Here is an 18,299-nt window from a genome sequence, read left to right as displayed (position 1 = left end):
CTTTTAACCCGGTAGCAGCGACGGGCCAAATTTGTGGCTTTACCGTGTACCAGCGACGGCCCAAATTTTTGCTATGATATAAACCCCCCAAAATAGATGATGCATAAACTGATCACAAATGCGTTGATATATATTATGGTTTGCGTGAGTGATGATTTTTTTCTCATTTTTCTCGCCTTTAAGAAGCATGATCCCCGCAGCTACCGGGTTAATTCAGACATGTGGGTGATCCTCGGCCACTCAGCGCTGATTTGAAACGGCCAGCGTCAGCGTTACCAGGATATCGCACTCAGGACATTGGATCGATCAGTCACAGGCCCCAAACTCTCACTCACACAAATGACGATACTTCATTAATGCTATTGTTAAAACCGTTAAATATTGATGTTTATTTTTTCATGGGTCAAGTCAGTCATGGGTCAGAAACGGGAAAATATAATGTGTGTACGATAATTGTGGCGCTCCCTGCTGATGTGAGGTAAGCGACATGGGGGTCTCTGGGCCGTATTTTAAGACACCATCGCTTCTCACATCAACTATTTCTAAAGGTCAAAGAGGGGATCAATCTGGTTTTCATGAGTGTTTTTTAAGGTTCATGGCACAGAAGAAGGGTCAAACTACCACCAGGGTCATAAAACTACCCCTGGAAAGGCCTACAGCTCCTACGAAAGCCATGTCAAATATGTGAACTTGGGCGACGAAATGTTTTAAAATACGACCCTCTAACTTGGGATATGACTTGCCTCGCATCGACCAACTATTCCGGCGTTCTGAGACAACTTTCAAACTCAAACTCAAAGAAGCTGTGGCATTATGGTGGATTTATTTTCATACAAATGCTTAGGAACAGTGAAGAAAGGCAAGGGGAGTCAGTTTCTTGTGCGTGTCGCTTGCCCCACTTCAGCAGGGAGCGCCACAATTTTGGTAACGTTGGTCAGCGTCGGCGGTAGGGGCGGTAGTGCTCGAACTCGGGGTCCTCACGTTCCCCGCTTCCGCCCCGCAACCGTTCTGTCACCGCGGGCCAGCACATGGGTTTGGACAGGTAGGTCTGGATGAGGAAGTGGCGCCGGAGGGAGTTACCGGCGCTAAAAGCCACAATGTTGATGGGGAAAGCGTTGGGGATGATAAAATAAGCCTGCGAATCTTTACTTTTTTTCTTAGTTACTATCTCAAGAAGGGGAGGTTTTGACTAGTTGATCTTTGAAGGAATGAAGTTAAATAAAAAGAGTAGTGTTCCTATTTGAGACTTGCTTCGTTCTTATAAATAGCGTCTCAACAATCCTAGCTAACTCTTGTCTTTCTCTTTTTCTGCCTTCCTCTCTGTTCTTCCTCTTCTTTCTCTCTTTCCCCTTCATCCCCTATATTGTGTTCTTATTTGAGACTGTTGCTTCATCCTTATAAATAGCGTCTCAACAATCATAGTTAACTCTTGTCTTTCTCTTTTTCTGCCTTCCTCTCTGCTCTTCCCCTTCTTTCCCTCTTTCCCCTTCATCCCTTATCTCTCCTCCCCTTTTCTCTCCCTCGTCGTCTCTCTCTTTTCTGCTTTTCCACTTTTTCTCTTTCTCCCTTCCCTACACTCCTCTTTCTCCCTTCATGCACTCCCTCTGTCTCTGTCTCTCTCTTCCCTCATTCACTCACCCCTCGACCCCCTCCTGTCTGTTCCCCTCCTCTTCCCTCCCCCCCCCTTCAATCCCCTCAAGCCCCTCTCTCTCCCTATTCCTCTTTCTCACTCTCTCATCTCCCCTTCTCTCTCTTTCTCTTTGTTTGCCTCCCTTCATCCCATCCATTCCGTTTGTTGAGAGAGAGAGAGAGAGAGAGAGAGAGAGAGAGAGAGGGGGGGGGGTTAACTGAAAGACGGAAAGCTGCAAAAAAAAAAAAAAGAAAGAAAGAAAGATGCAGGCGTGTGTTGAGGGGAAAAAAAGTCATGCGTAGCCAAGTCAACTTATTCTTGCGTTGTCATAGTCAGCCTCACGTTACCTATTGTCTCTCTCTCTCTCTCTCTCTCTCTCTCTCTCTCTCTCTCTCTCTCTCTCTCTCTCTCTTCGCCGGTTGGTCTCTAGTTATCGTTTTTTATCGTTTTTTATTGTTTTTTTTCAGCGATTTCGTTCATCCGCTTATGTTTTGTTATTCGCCGCTTATCTAAATTATTTCCTGTTTTCCGTCACGTTCAGGTTTCTCTCTCTCTCTCTCTCTCTCTCTCTCTCTCTCTCTCTCTCTCTCTCTCTCTCTCTCTCTTGGGTATCATCTTCTTATGCTTAGCTTCTTCCCTTCCCCTTCTTCCCCCCTTTCCCCTTCCCCCCTCCCCCTTCTTCCCCCTCCCCTTTCCTCCACCCTCCTCTTCTTCCTTCCCTATGCACTTCTTTCTTCCATCCTCATCCATTCTCTCTTCCCTCACCTGGTAACCTAAGTTTTATTTCCTTCTTCCTTTCTTTCCTTCATTCACCTTCTCTCATGCGTATCCGCTTCCCCTTCCTCTTTTATTTCCTTCCCTTTTATCCTTCCCACACCTTCTGTCAGTCGTATACCCTTCCCTTCCCTCCCTTTCTTTCACGGATCTCTCTTTTATAACCTTTCTTGTATATGTTTTCCTCCCCTTCCTTCTCTTTCCACTTCATTCTTCCCTCTTTCTTCTTCCCTCTTTCTTCTTCCCTTCTTTCTTCTCTTTCTTATTCCCTTCTTTCTTCTCTTTCTTCTTCCCTTCTTTCCTTGCTTCGCCTCCTGACACTCGTACACCCTTTCACTATTCTATCTTTTCCCACTATCAATTTCTCCTTTCTATCCTTTCTTGTGTTTATTTATTCCTTGTATCCTTCTAGTGTTTATTCCTTTCTTCCTTTCCTTCTTTCACCTTCTGCTCCTTTCCTTCTTTCGCTCACCTCCTGCTCCTTTCCTTCTTTCACTTAACTCCTGTTCCTTTCCTTCTTTCCTTCACCGCCTGCTTCTCGTATACCCTTCCACTACTCCTTATTTTCCTTGCATTAATCTCTCCCTTGTGTCCTTTTTTGTATATGTCCTGTCCGATCCGTGTTCTCTTGGCAGTTACTCACGGCGATAGTAAACAAAACACGGATAGTAGAGTGCGCCGCCGAGCCAGCCAGGGACCATATTTTCAAACGCTTCTGGACACCCACCCACATTTGACAAGACTTTCGTAAGGGTTGTGTGTATATCCAGGGGTAGGTTAATTACTCTATGGGTAGTTTGACCATTCTTCTGCACCTTGAACCTGAAAAACACGCCTGGGAACCTGAATAATCTCTTCTGAGGCGTTTTGAAAGAGTTGATATGAGAGGCGAAAGTCTGTGAGAAACCCAACCCGGGCGACTAACAGGAACAAGCTTTGCACCTCCTGGTTTGGTCCTTATCAGTAACACACCCTCCTGCCTCTTTGTGTGTGTGTGTTTGTGGGGGGAGGGGCGTGTTGAGAGAGAGAGAGAGAGAGAGAGAGAGAGAGAGAGAGAGAGAGAGAGAGAGAGAGAGAGAGAGAGAGAGAGAGAGAGTAGCTGGCAGTAGTAAATGTCACTCTACTCGAAGTTGTAACATATATACCTCCTCTTGGCAGTGTCAGTAGGTCGAGGTGGTGACTGGTGAGGGTAATTTAGGACAGGTGAGGAGGTAGAGGGCGCCAGGTAGAGTGAGAGGAGCGGTTGGTTGAGGTTGAGTTAGTAAAGGATGTCGATGAAATTGGATAAAGACGAATGGTAAGGGAAACTATTAAGGGTTGGTAAAGGGTGTTTGTGGATTTTAAGGGAAGCGGGGAGTACTGTTGCGTGAGGTGAAGGTTTGTGATGGTAAACGGTGTCGAGGGATTTGGAGAGATAAGGAGAAGGGAAACGATTAAGGGCTGGTAAAGGGTGTCGGTGAATTTGAAGGGAGATAAATGACGTGGGAAACTATGTAGGTTGATTCAGGATGTATATATTAGTGAGTTTGAAGCAAGATAAGTGGTAAGGGAAACTGTGAGGCGTTGCTTAGTGATGTTGATGGATTTAAATGAAAATGAATGGTGAGGGAAAGGATTAAAGCTCGTCTTCTGAAACGCCTCGGCATCAGACATGGGGCGGTTACTTATGTTATGTAATCGATTACGATTACTTCATATTTTGACGGCTACGATTACAATAAAATTAGGTGTAATCGATTACGATTACGATTACATGATGTATTAATCGTGATTACAATCGTGATTACAGGAAGGACTGAAAGGTGAACTTGCAAATTTCATACACAAGTACCATACTAAATATTTAATTGGTTGAATTACTACAGATAGAGTACAGACTTGCTGTATGAGAAACTAATAACTAAAACTTCGCTAATGTAATCGCAAAAGTAATCATGATTACGATTATATTTTTAATGTATTCGATTACGATTACTTTAAAAAAATAAGAGGGTAATCGATTACGATTACTTGAAAAACTGTAATCGATTACGATTACAGATTACGATTACCCCGTGTCTGCTCGGCATCTCATTACTCCTGTTTGAAAATCCCCTCGTAGAAGTCATTGGGATTTTCGTGGACTGTTTTGTGATGGTAGTGACACTTTTACCCGACTTCAGCATCTTGAACGGGAAAATCACCCAAGAAAACTTAATCTCTGTTGTAGCTTTAGGAAATAGTCGTAAAGGAATCTCGATACGTTTAAGAATATGGACCTATAAGGGCTTAGATGCGTGTAGGAGGGTAAAGGTTAAAGAGTTGTGGAGGAGAGGATGCCTTGAGTTGTGCTGTAAGGAGAAGGGATTGTAGCGAAGCGAAATAAAAGGAAAATATGAGAGAGAGAGAGAGAGAGAGAGGCCTTGTGGCATAGAAGGTTGGGTAGGTTTGTAAATGTTGAGTGGTGGAAGGAAAAGAGGGTGTCTGGAGGTGTATTGTAGGAAGGGATTATGTCCGCGGATTTGGAAGTATAGAGAATGGAAGATAAGAGGGAGGATATGCAGTTTATAGGATTGTGTGGGATTGTAAAAGTTTGAGTGTTGGAAGGGAGGGAGTGCCAAGAATTGTTTTGTAAGGAGAAGGGATTTGTAAGTATAGGAAATGGAAGGGGTTGTCAGAGTTGTTTTGTGAGAAGGGATTCGTAAGTATAGGAAATGGAAGGGGTTGTCAGAGTTGTTTTGTGAGAAGGGATTCGTAAGTATAGGAAATGGAAGGGGTTGTCAGAGTTGTTTTGTGAGAAGGGATTTGTAAGTATTGGAAATGGAAGGGGTTGTCAGAGTTGTTTTGTGAGAAGGGATTCGTAAGTATAGGAAATGGAAGATAAGAGGGAAGGTATGTGGGTTGTGAGTTGCGTAAGTCTGTAAGGTTGGGGTTGATGGAGGGGACAGCATACTTTGAGCCGGAAGGTAAGGGAGGGGATGAAGTAGAGGGTGCAGCAGGTACAGCCGGGAGGGTACAAATACATTTCAGTTGTTGCTTTGTATGACTTCAGTAACTTAGATCTTTACGTTCTTCTATTTTCATTTCTTTATCTATTTTTTTCGAGTTGATTTCTCTCTCTTCTTCCATCCCAGGGTCAGTTCATTTCTGTTCTGTTCTATGTCAGTCTATAACCCTGACACACTGAAGACGTATATAGATGATTAAGGAAGGACGAAACGGAGAATGAAGATATGTGATATGTATTTGAAATTTATATGTAAGATTTGGATAACTAAAAGGAATTGATAGAAAAATAACCTATATCCTTGTAACTCTTTCAAGAGGAGGGTATCAGGACACCTCTCCCCCCGAAATTGACCTCTCTTTTTGGACACTCCTTTGACTTCTATTCAGGAGCAGTAAGTAGCGGGCTTTTTTTTATATATTTTTTTCTTTACGCCCTTGAACTGTCTCCTTAGCTGTAAAAAAAAAAAAAGAGCCAATACAAGCTTACCACTGACACAAGCAAAACAAGCCTAGCAATGACAAGCAACACAAGTCCAAAGTTTAGGGAAGAGTAACCTGTTCTAGAGAAACAACACAAGGTGCCCACTCACAGGCAACACAATTCCCACACTGACAAAACCAGTACAAACCCACCACTACGAGAAACAACACAAGCAACACTACCTGAGCCAAGCAGTATACCTGTGTTCGTGGTCACCTCATCGACGCGGGGGATTGGAACATGCGCTCTCAGGTAATTAACGTCACACCTGAGCTCGTTATATTCGATCACGAGGGAGTTGTGTTTGCAGGTGACACACACAACGACGCTTTGCAGAGAAATAAAGAAAAGAGAAAGAATAGATAAATGTTAATACTCAAAGTTACTGTAGTCATATAAAACTACGAATCAAAAAGCAAAGAACAGATATTGACTGTGTGCAAAGTAATAAAGAAAGGAACAAAAAGATAGATGTACCGGTATATATTTGAAGTTACTGAAGCTAAAAAAAGTAACGAATCAAAGTGAAAAGAACAGAAAGTGAGTGACATCGACAAGGAAAAAGAAAGGAAAAATGACTCGGTACAAAGGAATAAAGGGAAAAAAAGCAAAGATAGATGTAAAGATATGAAGTTACTTATGTCATAGAAATTAGCGAATCAAATAGAAAACTAGAGTTAACTGATACTGACAAAGAAGAAGAAAGAGAAAACGACTCGGTGCAAATAAATAGAGAGAAAAGAACAAAATATAAATAGATGGAGATATTTTAAGTTACTGAAGCCATAAAATGTAACGACTGAAATAGAAAAGAACCGATATTGACTGAACCTGACAAGGAAAAAGAAAGGGAGAACGACTCGGTGGAAATATATAAAAAAAAACGAAATAAAAGAAAAGATAGACGAAGAAATTTGAAGTTACTGAAGCTATAGAAAGTAACGAATTAAATACCAAAATAGACCGAAACACACTGACACAAGGACGAAGAAAGAGAAACACTGGGACTCTGTCTATAGTAGTGAAATCATACAAGTAATACAGGAGAGAGAGAGAGAGAGAGAGAGAGAGAGAGAGAGAGAGAGAGACTTGAACGTGAATGAAAACAGGAAACAATATAGATAATAGACGAATAATGAATTAGAAACGAATGAATGTAATTGTTGGAAGGAAAAAAAAAAACTAGAAAACGATAACTAAAGAATAACTGAGAGAGAGAGAGAGAGAGAGAGAGAGAGAGAGAGAGAATTGGTATGTAGTTTTATGTAAGAGAAAGAAGTTTGCTAAAGTTTGTTCAAGAGAGATGTGGAGAACCGGTTGAAGTTAGCAAAGGCGGGGGAGTGTGTGTGTGTGTGTGTGTGTGTTGTTATCAGGGAAGTTTGCGAATAGTTACCGAGGACTGTCTTGTGTGTTTGTGAGAGAGAGAGAGAGAGAGAGAGAGAGAGAGAGAGAGAGAGAGAGAGAGAGAGAGAGAGAATCAATCAACAGACGTCTTCCCATCTTCTCTAATTCAATCTTGATGTTAGATGATGATTGTGCAAAAAAAAAACGTGTGTGTGTGTGTGTGTGTGTGTGTGTGTGTGTGTGTGTGTGTGTGTGTGTTGACTGAGATTCTCATTGACCGAGGAATTATAAGTAAAGTAACATGTAAGAAAATAACATGCGTGGAATGTCTAGTATAATATCGCGACACGTACAAAAAAAAAAAAAAGTAGGGAAAAAAGTTAATTGTAAGGAAGCGTTTTATGTGTCCTGTCTTGCTAAGGTTTGATGGAAGAAATACTTATAAACCGGCCAAGAAAAAAAGAAAAGAATGTAGAGTAAATGGTAGAGTGATTAAATATTTACACATGATCTGCTTTACTTTAGATTTTTTTATATAAGGCATTTTTAATTTTTTCTTCCTTTCGACTTTTTTTTTGCCTTTATTTATCCTTCTATTTCAATTTTTCTTGTTTTCTTCGTCTATATTTGTCTTTTATTTTTCCTACTCAAGTTTTCGTTATGTCTTATCCATATACTTTATCTGTCTATCTATATTTATCCATCCGTCTTCTTTCTCTCCTTTCTTGCCGTTCTTTCTTCTTTCCTCTATCAGCGTACTACCCATCCATCTTTTCTTTCTCTGTATCTATCTATCTATCGTTCTCTTTCCTTTCCTTTCATCTTTTCTTCCTACCAAAATATCGTAATAACTATAAGCCGTAGGGTCCATCTTTTTTTCTTTCTGTCTTTGTACCCGTTTATCGTTCTCTACCCAACCTTCTTTCTTCCTATTGATGTATAATATCGAACAGTAGGGTCCATCTTTGTTCTATCTTATCCATCTACTTTCCTTTCTATTTTATCTTTCTTTACTATCATCCTTTCCTCTTACCGACCTATAACAACGAACGGTAGGGTCCATATTACATTTTCTTTCTTTTCTTTCCTTCTTCCTTCCTTTCCATGTATCGTTCTTTCCTTCCTTCTTTCCTCTCCCATCTTCTCACCGTCGTATCATAACAAAAAGCAGTTGGGTCCTTTATTCTTCCTACTTTCTTTGTCCTCTTCCTTTCTCTTTCTCTCTTTCCTACCCTCTTTGTCCTTTGTTCCTTCCTCTTTCTCTCTTGCCTTCTTTGTCCTCTCTTCCTTTCTCTTTATTTCTTTCCTACCTTCTTCGTCTTTTCTTCCTTTCTCTTTATCTCTTTCCTACCCTCTTTGTCCTTTCTTCTTTTCTATTTCCCTTTCTCCTACTTTCTTTGTCCTTTTTTCCTTTCTCTTTCTTTCCTATCCTCTGTGTCCTGTTTTCCTTTCTGTATCTGTTTCTTTCCTACTTTCTTCGTCCTTCCTTCCTTTCTCTTTATCTCTTTCCTATCCTCTTTGTCCTTTCTTCCTTTCTCTTTCTTTCCTACCTTCTTTGTCCTTCCTTTCTATTACTCTCTTTCCTACCCTCTTTGTCCTTTCTTCCTTTCTCTCTTTCCTACATTTTTATCCTTTCTTCCTCTTTCTTTCCTGCCCTCTTTGTCCTTTCTTCCTTTCTATATCTTTCTCCTGCCTACCTTCATTATCATTTCTTCCTAACGTAGTATCATAATAACTATAATAATCTGTTGGTTCATTTTTCTTTTACTTCCTTCTCTTCTTTTGTAACTGTCTATCGTTCTCATTTCTACATTCACATCCTTCCTTTCTTCCTACCGAGATATTAAGAACGAAGAGTAGGGTTCATTTTTATTTCTTTCCTTTCTTCTTCCTCTTTATTTATCTCCCCTTTCCAGCCTCCTTTTCTTCCTCTCTCCCTAACGACAGCATAACAAAAGGCAGTTGGGTCCATTTTTCAGTCTCTTCCTTTATATATTTTTTTTCCTGCACCTTTTTTTCGCACCTGTTTTCTTTTGTTGTTCATTCTCACCGACGCTATTTCTGTGTTCCTTTTTTTTATTTTTTGTTTTGTTTTTCCCATATAATCTTTTTTCATGTCTGGTTTCTTTGTCTCTATTTTCACTGGCGCGTTTCTTTGTTCCTTTTTTTATTTTGTTTTTTTTCCTATACTCTTTTTTCATACCTGGTTTGTCTCTCTTCACCGGCGCCATCTCTTTCTCTTTCTGTTTCTTCGCTTTCTCCCTTTTCTCTTTCTCCTCCCGTTCCTCCTTTTTTCCTCCGTTTCTTCTTATAGCATTTTTCTTCCTCCTGTTTCCCCTTTCTCCTCCTTTCTTGTCTCCTCCTTTTCATTATCTTTTCTTCTCTCTCTCCGTCTACTCTCTGTGCGTAGTTATCTCTATATCTTTCTCATCACTATCTAATCTTCTTCCTTAAATTTCTTTTTACCACAGTACCCATCATGATAACAAGGCATTAGGGTCCGTCTGTCATTCTTTTCTTTTCTTTGTTCCTTTGTATCTATCGTTTTCTCCGTTTTCTTTCTTATTTCCTATCTTAGCATCACAACAACAAACAGCAGGGTCCAACTTTTTTCTTTCATCCTTTTTCTTCTATTTCTTTTTCCCTATCTTCTTTTTTCTTCCAATCGCGTATCATACCAACGAACAACAATAGGGTCAAACTTTTTCTTCCCTTATTTTTTTTTCCCTACATTTTCTCTTCCTTTCTTTCTACCATAGTATCACGGTCAGGCTTTCTTTATTTATCTTTCCTTCTTTCTTTTCTTCCTCTCTTCCCAACATAATAACAAACAGCATCTATATATCTTTCTCCTCACCATCGTAGCTTCTTTCTTCCTCTGATTCTTTCTTCCAATTATCGTATCTATCATGATTTTTAGGCAGTAGGGTCCGTTTTTTCTCATTTTTGCTTTACATATTTTTACTGCTATCATTCTTCCCTTATTTTTTTATTTTTTTCAAACCGTGTACCTTCCCTTCTTTCTCTTTTTTTTGTTATCTTTCTTTCTTCCCTTTCTTCCTTTTTGTTATCTTTCTCTTCCCTACCTTTCTTCGTTTTCTCATACCTTCTTCCTTCCCTTTCTTCCTTCCTTTTTTATCTCTTTCTCCTCCCTACCTTTCTTCATTATCTTCCTACCATCTTCCTTCCCTTTCTTCCCTTTCTTCCTTTCAACCATAACAAGCAGGAGGTTTAAAAGCGCTGCGTTGTCGGGTCACAAGATTCCAGGAACCGTTTAGGCCAAAGATTATTAGCCCTCCCCCTCCCCCCCTCCCCCTTCCGACGATAACTGTTGCTATAATCTGTTCACTTAAGCTAGATTCCTGGCGCCTAGGCAGGTTGGTAAGCTTGCAGCTGATTGGTTGCTCCGCTCTCCCGCTAACACTCATGTCGGACCACATCTTGCATGCTCTAGTGAGACATGTTTCTATAATATATGCCATAGCTCACCTCATATACGAGCTAGCCAGTTTTGGTTGACACCCTCAGACTCAGCGGTGATTGTAGAATCAAAATGTATTGTAAAAACTCGACAAAACAAAAAAGAAAATGGTATTACGATGAGTTGAACTGAGATGTTAAAAAAATGTTTATAACATGTTTTAATTATGCTCACTATTTTCAACAGTTGTTCATTGACTGCAGAAATATATTATTACGTTACGTAGGAAAATCTCTCGTGAACACGATAGTGTGATCAGAATGCAGATAAAGCTCCACATATTGAAAACACAGGGTTATTTATAGCAACATGTCACTCCCCTCAACCATCACGGCGCGCGCGACACTCATTTTTTTTAACATCATCATACAGCCGTGATCGCGCGGGACGATGGAAATGTTGCTTTAAATATGTCTGTTTAAACTATCAATTTCTCAAGCTTTATCTGCATTCTGATCACACTATCGTGTCACCACCGATTTTTAATAATATATTTAATAATATAATGAACAACTGTTGAAAACAGTTGAAAATAATCAAACATGTTAAACATTTTTAACATAAACATTTTAATTCCTTAACGGTTCATTGAAATAACTTTTGTCATTTGGCATATAACAAACATTTCTTTACACTCATCATGCAAGATGTGGTCCGACATGAGTGTTGGGGAGTGCAGCCAATCAGCTGCTTACCTGCCTAGGCGCCAGGAATCTAGCTTAGTGAACAGGCTATAGTATACTCCGCAATCTTATCATTCTGTGGTGTGGAGGTGGCTACGGGGGGGGGGGGGGGAGGTGATTTGGTGGTGGTTGGTGATAGAGGTGGTGGTGGTGGTGGTTTAAAAGGAGGAGGAGGAGTAGGATGCGTAGGTGTTGTATTGATGTTTGGTTTCTCTCTCTCTCTCTCTCTCTCTCTCTCTCTCTCTCTCTCTCTCTCTCTCTCTCTCTCTCTCTCTCTCTCTCTCTCGCTCTCTCTCTCTCTCTCTCTCTCTCTCTCTCTCTCTCTTTTCCTCCTCCTCCTCGTTCTGGTTCCATGGTATACACTTTCACCAATTTCTTTTCTTCGTTTTTTCCTCCCTCAGCGTTTTATTCCCCTCATTCTTTTTTTTTTCTATGTTCATTTGTTTTTTTCTTTTTTCTTTTTTATCCTTTTGCCTTTTTTTCGTACTTGCTTTTTTATCTTTTTTTTACTGACGTCATATCTTTTTTTTTGTCTATCCTCTTTGTCTCATTCTTTCATCGTCTCAATTTCTGTTATTATCTTTTTCTTTTTTTTCCTGTACATTTTTTTTTCATATTCTTTGTTTCCGTTTTTTTTTTTTTTTTTGTTCTAGTCATCGCCATTTTTTTTTTCCTGTGCCTTTCTTCGCATCTTTCTCTGTCTTTCTTTACTCTTTTTTTTTACCGCTTCCATTTGTGTATCTTCCTTCCCTCTATCTGCTCTGTGTTTCCCTCTACCTTTCTCCTTTATTTACTCAGCCTCGGGATTTTTGTACGATCCTTTTTCCTTGTCCTGTTTTCTATTCCTTTGCCAACTTCCTCCGTAACCTGCTTTCATAAATTCCTCGTCGTTCTTGCATCTAAATTCTCCTCTTTCTCTCTCTTCTTTCATATCATTCTTCCCTTTGTCCTTCTCCTTCGGGCTTTTCTCTTTCTCCTCGTCCTCCTTTTCTTATTTTGTCTTTTTCTCCTTTTCATTCCTTTTTCTTTTCTGCTGCTGTGTCTTATTTTATTTCCCTTCCTTTTACTGAGCCTCCTCCTCCTCCTTATTTTTATTTTGTCTTTTTCTCTATTTCAGTTCTTCTTTTTCTTCTTTTCTCCTTCGGCTGCTTTGTCTTATATCCCTTCCCTTTACTGATCCTCCTCCTCCTCCTCCCCCTCTTTCATTTGTTATTTTGTCTTTTATCCTTTTCATTTCTTTTTTCTTTTCTCCTTCGGCTGCTCTGTCTTATATCCCTTCCCTTTACTGATCCTCCTCCTCCTCCTCCTCCTGCTCCTCTTCTCCGTGCCAATTTACTCAACCTTAATATCTCCTAAGTTAAGAATTCAGGTTCCATTCGGTCAAGTCCCTGCTCGTATTTACATTTTCTCTCCTGCACTCACACACTATTTGCCAGGCTGCTCAGGATTATTATATTACTCTCTCTCTCTCTCTCTCTCTCTCTCTCTCTCTCTCTCTCTCTTCGTTCGCGTGTTTCTATATTTCTAAGTCTGTTTTTCTATCTTTTGTCAGTCTTCTCTTTGTTTGCCGTCTTTGTTTCTCTTTTTCGACATTTTTTTCCTTTTCTTTGTATTTGTTGACTTGCTGTGTTGTCTTTTGCTTTTCGTCAGTCCTTCCTTTCTTTCTATCACCATCTGTCTATGTGTCTATCCGTCCATCTATCTATATCTATTTATCTATCTTTTCGCCTAGTAGCTTTATAGTCACGCGTGGGAGAGGTAAAAAGATAGTGGTTGGAGGCATGGTAGCTATGGTTGTTAGTTTGCCTTGTGATTGGCTGCTGTGATACGGAAGGGTAGAGATAAATGATTATATATACACTAGGGAATAGTATTTGATGATGTGTTGATTTTGTTTTGCTTTGTATTGGTGGTTGTTGGTTTTTGTATACGTAGTGGTTTTGTGTTGTGGGTTGGTTGTGTTTTAGTGCAGGTATGTTTGTGGTCTTTTTCTCTCTCTTTGTCTTTTTCTTTGTCTTTCTTTCTTTGGTTGCGTCTTTTCGTCAGTCTATGTTTGTCTCTGTCTGTCTTCTTTTTCTCTGACTTGTCTTTTCTCCAGGGTTTCGTATCTTTTCTTCTCCTTTTGTGTGTTTGTCTTGTCTTTTTTTCTTTCCTTTTTATTATCTTTCCGTCTGTAATTCTTTTCTTCTGTGTTTTCAGGTCCGTAATTTTGGCAGATCTTTTTATGGGGGGGCCAGAGGTCATAGGTTCGTGATGTGGCGGGGGGAGGGTGGCGAGCGAAGCGAACATGTGCAGGTGTTAGATTTTTTCTTTTTATATAAGAAGCACTTTTAGGGGCATTTTGAGGCCGTGAGAAAACATTTTATGGCTACAGCCCCCCTAGCCCCCTTGAAATTACGGCCCTGGTGTTTTTTCTCTCTCTCTCTCTCTCTCTCTCTCTCTCTCTCTCTCTCTCTCTCTCTCTCTCTCTCTCTCTCTCTCTCTCTCTCTCTCTCTCTCTCTCTCTCTCTCTCTCTCTCTCTCTCTCTCTCTCTCTCTCTCTCTCTCTCTCTCTCTCTCTCTCTCTCTCTCTCTCTCTCTCTCTCTCTCTCTCTCTCTCTCTCTCCACTTTAATAACATTTACGAATCAGAAGGGACAGGTAATGTCAGTCAACGAAGGTAAAGTGTTCAGTATAATTTGAGTATTTGATTGATTGACTGATTAATTATTTGATTGATTGACTGATTAATTATTTGATTGACATTTTAAGGTGATGCAAAATGTAACGAACGTGTCTACCTGTAATTATTTGCCCTCTCACCTGTACTGGAGCCATATTTCGTATTTGTTTGATGAAGAGAAGCAACGAAGTGAAAATGTGTGTTGTGAAGTGGATAACGCAATATATACATTCTGACGGCGTCCATGACTATGATTGGGTGGGGGAGTGATAGATGGAGTTCAATGTCGGGAAGTGTAGTATTCTGAGTATAGGTAGGAATAACCCCTCACATAATTACTCCTTAAATGGCACTCCTCCAAGCAGATCTGGGTGTGAGAGGGACTTAGGAGTCTTAGTGAGCACTGACCTCCGTCCAAGGGCCAAGTGCATTCAGGCTAAGAATCGTGCAAACAGGGTACTGGGTTTCATCTCAAGGAGCGTAAGCAATAGGGACGCTGAGGTCATCCTCAGACTTTACTTAGCTCTAGTTAAACCTCACCTTGATTACGCGGTCCAGTACTGGTCACCCTACTATAGAATGGATATCAAGATGTTAGAATCTGTACAGAGAAGGATGACAAAAATGATTCAGGGTGTGAGAAACTTGCCCTATAAGGATAGACTTAAGCATTTAAATCTACACTCTCTAGAAAGGCGAAGGTTGCGAGGAGACCTTATCGAGGTCTATAAATGGATGAAGGGCTTTAATAAAGGGGATGTCAATAGGGTTCTGGTAGTAAAAGAGCCAGGTAGGACACGTAGCAATGGTCTCAAGTTAGACAAATTCAGATTCAGAAAAAACATAGGCAAGAATTAGTTCACCAATAGAGTGGTGGATGAATGGAACAGGCTTAACAGTCATGTTGTGGGTGCCAATACCATAGATACATTCAAGAAGAGATTGGATAAATTCATGGATAGTGAGGTAAGGTGGAGTTAGGATAACAGGAGCTGCCTTGTAGGCTTCTTGCAGACTCCTTATGTTCTTATTTCGTTTACTTTTTTATACAGTAGAGGAAACCTCTCAAGGGCGTCAGCAAAAAGAAAACAAAAAAAGTCCGCTCTGCACTGCTCCTGTAAAAGCAAATTGTCCTATAAAAGCAAATACTGAAGTCATCGCACACTAAATTGGTCCAGAAGCCTCACCCCCGCCCTTACTCTCCCCCAAAGTGACATTGACTTCCACCTCCGATCCCCTTCCATCCCACCAATCAGCCCCCGTAGCTGTGGATGAGGGGGCGGGGCATCGGGGTCAGCTTAGTGCGTGTACGGTGACTAGAGTGAGCGTTGGCATAAGTGTGTACATGAGCTCCTGTTGCTGAGGGGGGAATGTATGTAATATGTGAACTTTGCCAACACAGATAAGATTAATAGGTTTTGTGTTGATTTGGTAGTGTTTCTTCATGTATAGGAATTTCACGTAGATAAGATGTATAGATATAGTTGTTTGGTCACAGTGTACAGACCCCCCCCCCCCCCCCACACACACACACACAGACAGACCAATGAAACAGTTTACTTGCACAATTAATATGGAATGTACGCAATGCTGCAAACATGTCATAGTGTGTTCATAGCGTGTTTGTCAATCCCCCTTGTGTGTGTGTTTGTGTGTGTGTGTGTGTGTGTGTGTGTGTGTGTGTGTGTGTTTGTGTGTTTGCATAATCTTGCGGGAGTTGGTCGTTACGCATACAAATAATGAATCATGTTTGTATACGGGATGAGTTTCTCGTTTCGCTGGTGTTTGATTAAAGTGAAATAATTGCTGCTGCCCGTGTACCCCCCATGATTCTATTTGCTGTATATTAGTGTGTGTGTTTGTGTATATTTTGCGTATTTATTAACTTTACCATTTGATTGTGTATATTTCGCTTTTTTAGATCTATTTTCTCTATATTTGTGTGTGAGCATATGATTTTTTTTTTTATTTTTTTTTTACAACAAAGGAGACAGCTCATGGGCACAAAAAAAGGAAACAATAATAAAAAAAAAAGCCCGCTACTCGCTGCTCCTAAAAAGAATCCAAAGAGGTGGCCGAAAGAGGGGTCAATTTCGGGAGGAGAGGTGTATATTTGACGTTTCTTAACTGTTGTCTCCCATTTATTTACCTGTGTCTCTTCGTATCACAGGTGCTGGAGTTTTGTATTAAGGTCATATATTCAGATGTGCAGGTATCTTATTTCTGTCCACTTTTGTTGTTCTCATTTATTTACCTGTGTCTCTTCGTATCACAGGTGCCTGAGTTTTGTATTAAGGTCATATATTCAGATGTGCAGGTATCTTATTTCTGTCCACCTTTGTTGTTCTCATTTATTTACCTGTGTCTCAATCTCGTGTGGCAGATGCTTAACTTCTGTATTAACACTATAAATTCGGATGTTCAAGTGTCTAATTTGGGTCACAGTTGTATATTTTTGGTTTTTGTCCACCTGTGTAATTATTCTATTTACCTGTCTGCTTTCTCTTGTATACGTAGGTGCGGGAGTTTAGTATTATCATATATTCTCATGTTCAGGTGTCTTATTTGGTCACGAGTGTATATATTGGCAATTTTTTTTTTCTTCATCATTGTTTTTCTCTTCTGTTTACCTGTTTGTCTTCCCGTGTCACAAGTGCTGGGGGTCAACTTTCAGTATTCGCATGTTCAAGTGATCTTATATGTGTCACAGGTGTACATTGTTGTCTTCACCTTTGTTATTCTCCTGTTTACCCGTCTGTCTTGTCTTGCGTCGCAGATAGCTGAACTTTTGTATCAACCTTAAATATTTCCATGACCGAGCGATCTTATTGGTGTCACAGGTGTATGGTACGTTTTGTTCACACCTTTGTTATCCTGTTTCTTACCTCATTTACCTGTCTGCTTACCTGTCTGTCTTCTCCTTGTTTCCTGTTGACCTTATATATCCTCGTGTTCAGGTGATCTTATTGGTGTCACAGAGGTATGTTTCGTTTTGTTTACATCTTTGTTATCCTGTTTGTTACCTCATTTACCTGTCTGTTTACCTGTCTGTCCTCTTCGTGTTTCCTGTTGACCTTATGAGCTGTATTACTAAACATTTTGTCGCTTAAGCTCACCTAATTGACAAGGCTTTCCCTAGGACTTTTGGGCATTTCCAGGAGTAGTTTTTTGACCTGATGGTAGTTTGTCCCTTCTTCTGTACCGTGAACCTAAAGAAACACTCATTTAAACTCAATTGCCTCCCTCTTTGACCTTTAGAAATGGTTGATGTTAGAAGCGAAAGTGTCTTATACCAACCTAATATATCCCCATGTTCAGGTAATCTTATTTGTGTCACAGAGGTACATATTTTTCGGTTTGTCTTCACCTTTGTTCTTCCACTTACCCGTTTGTCTTCCCTTGTCGTCGCAGGTGTTGGGGGAGTTCCTGGACCTGCTGCTGAACCCCGCCATGCCCATGAAGAACTGGGACACCGTGGACTGGCTCAAGTGGCTCATGGCGGGGGGCAAGACGCCAGACGAGTTCTTCAATACCGGTGAGTACTGGGAAGTGGTGGTGGTGGTGAGTGATTGGTGATGGCTGGTGAGGGATTGGGTGATGATGTGACTGATTGGTGGAGTGATGACTGACTGATTGGTGTTGACTGGTGAGAGATTATGGATGATTTGACTGATTGTTGATGACTAGTGAGAGATTATGGATGATTTGACTGATTGTTGATGACTAGTGAGAGATTATGGATGATTTGACTGATTGGTGGACTGATTGAGTGATTAGGCATGATTTGACTGATTGGGGGATTGATGATTGACTGACTGGTAGACTGATGACAGACTGATTGGTAGACTGATGACTGACAAATTGGTGGTGACTGCTGACTGACTGAAGGATCTTTGATGACTTGACTGACTGATTGGTAAGGACTGTTGATGACTGATGACTTGACTGATTGGTGTTGACTGATGATTTTACTGTTTGATAATGACTGACGACTATGATAACTGGTGATTGACTGGTAACTGTATGCTGACTGATAATGGATTGATGGCTGAATTTTGATGACCCATGTTTGATTGATGATGACTTGTTAGTAGACTGTAAGTGTTAGTGTTTGTTTGTGTGCTTGTTATGTTTTCTACCCTTTTGTTTGGTCGACGTACGTATATATTTATTTTATTTTGGGGCTTGTTTTGTGAATTTTCGGCTTTCGTACATATATGCTAAGGTATGTGTGTGTGTGTGTGTGACATCATCCTT

At 40.4% G+C, this 18,299-nt stretch overlaps 1 protein-coding gene across 2 annotated transcripts in view; it reads left to right on the top strand.

Annotated features, from left to right (window-relative positions):
- LOC127008997 (E3 ubiquitin-protein ligase Ubr3-like) overlaps positions 1–18,299 on the top strand; it is a 144,613-nt gene that overhangs the window by 9,194 nt on the left and 117,120 nt on the right. For both annotated transcript variants that reach the window (XM_050881569.1, XM_050881568.1), the window contains exon 3: positions 17,454–17,577. In XM_050881569.1, the coding sequence (XP_050737526.1) occupies positions 17,454–17,577 (124 nt within the window). The remainder of the gene's footprint in view (positions 1–17,453; positions 17,578–18,299) is intronic.

The sequence above is a fragment of the Eriocheir sinensis genome, chromosome 39 (genome assembly GCF_024679095.1).
Source record: "Eriocheir sinensis breed Jianghai 21 chromosome 39, ASM2467909v1, whole genome shotgun sequence".
Lineage (NCBI taxonomy): Eukaryota > Metazoa > Arthropoda > Malacostraca > Decapoda > Varunidae > Eriocheir > Eriocheir sinensis.
Note: the sequence above shows the minus strand (reverse complement) of the source record. Positions and strands in the feature narration are given on the sequence as shown.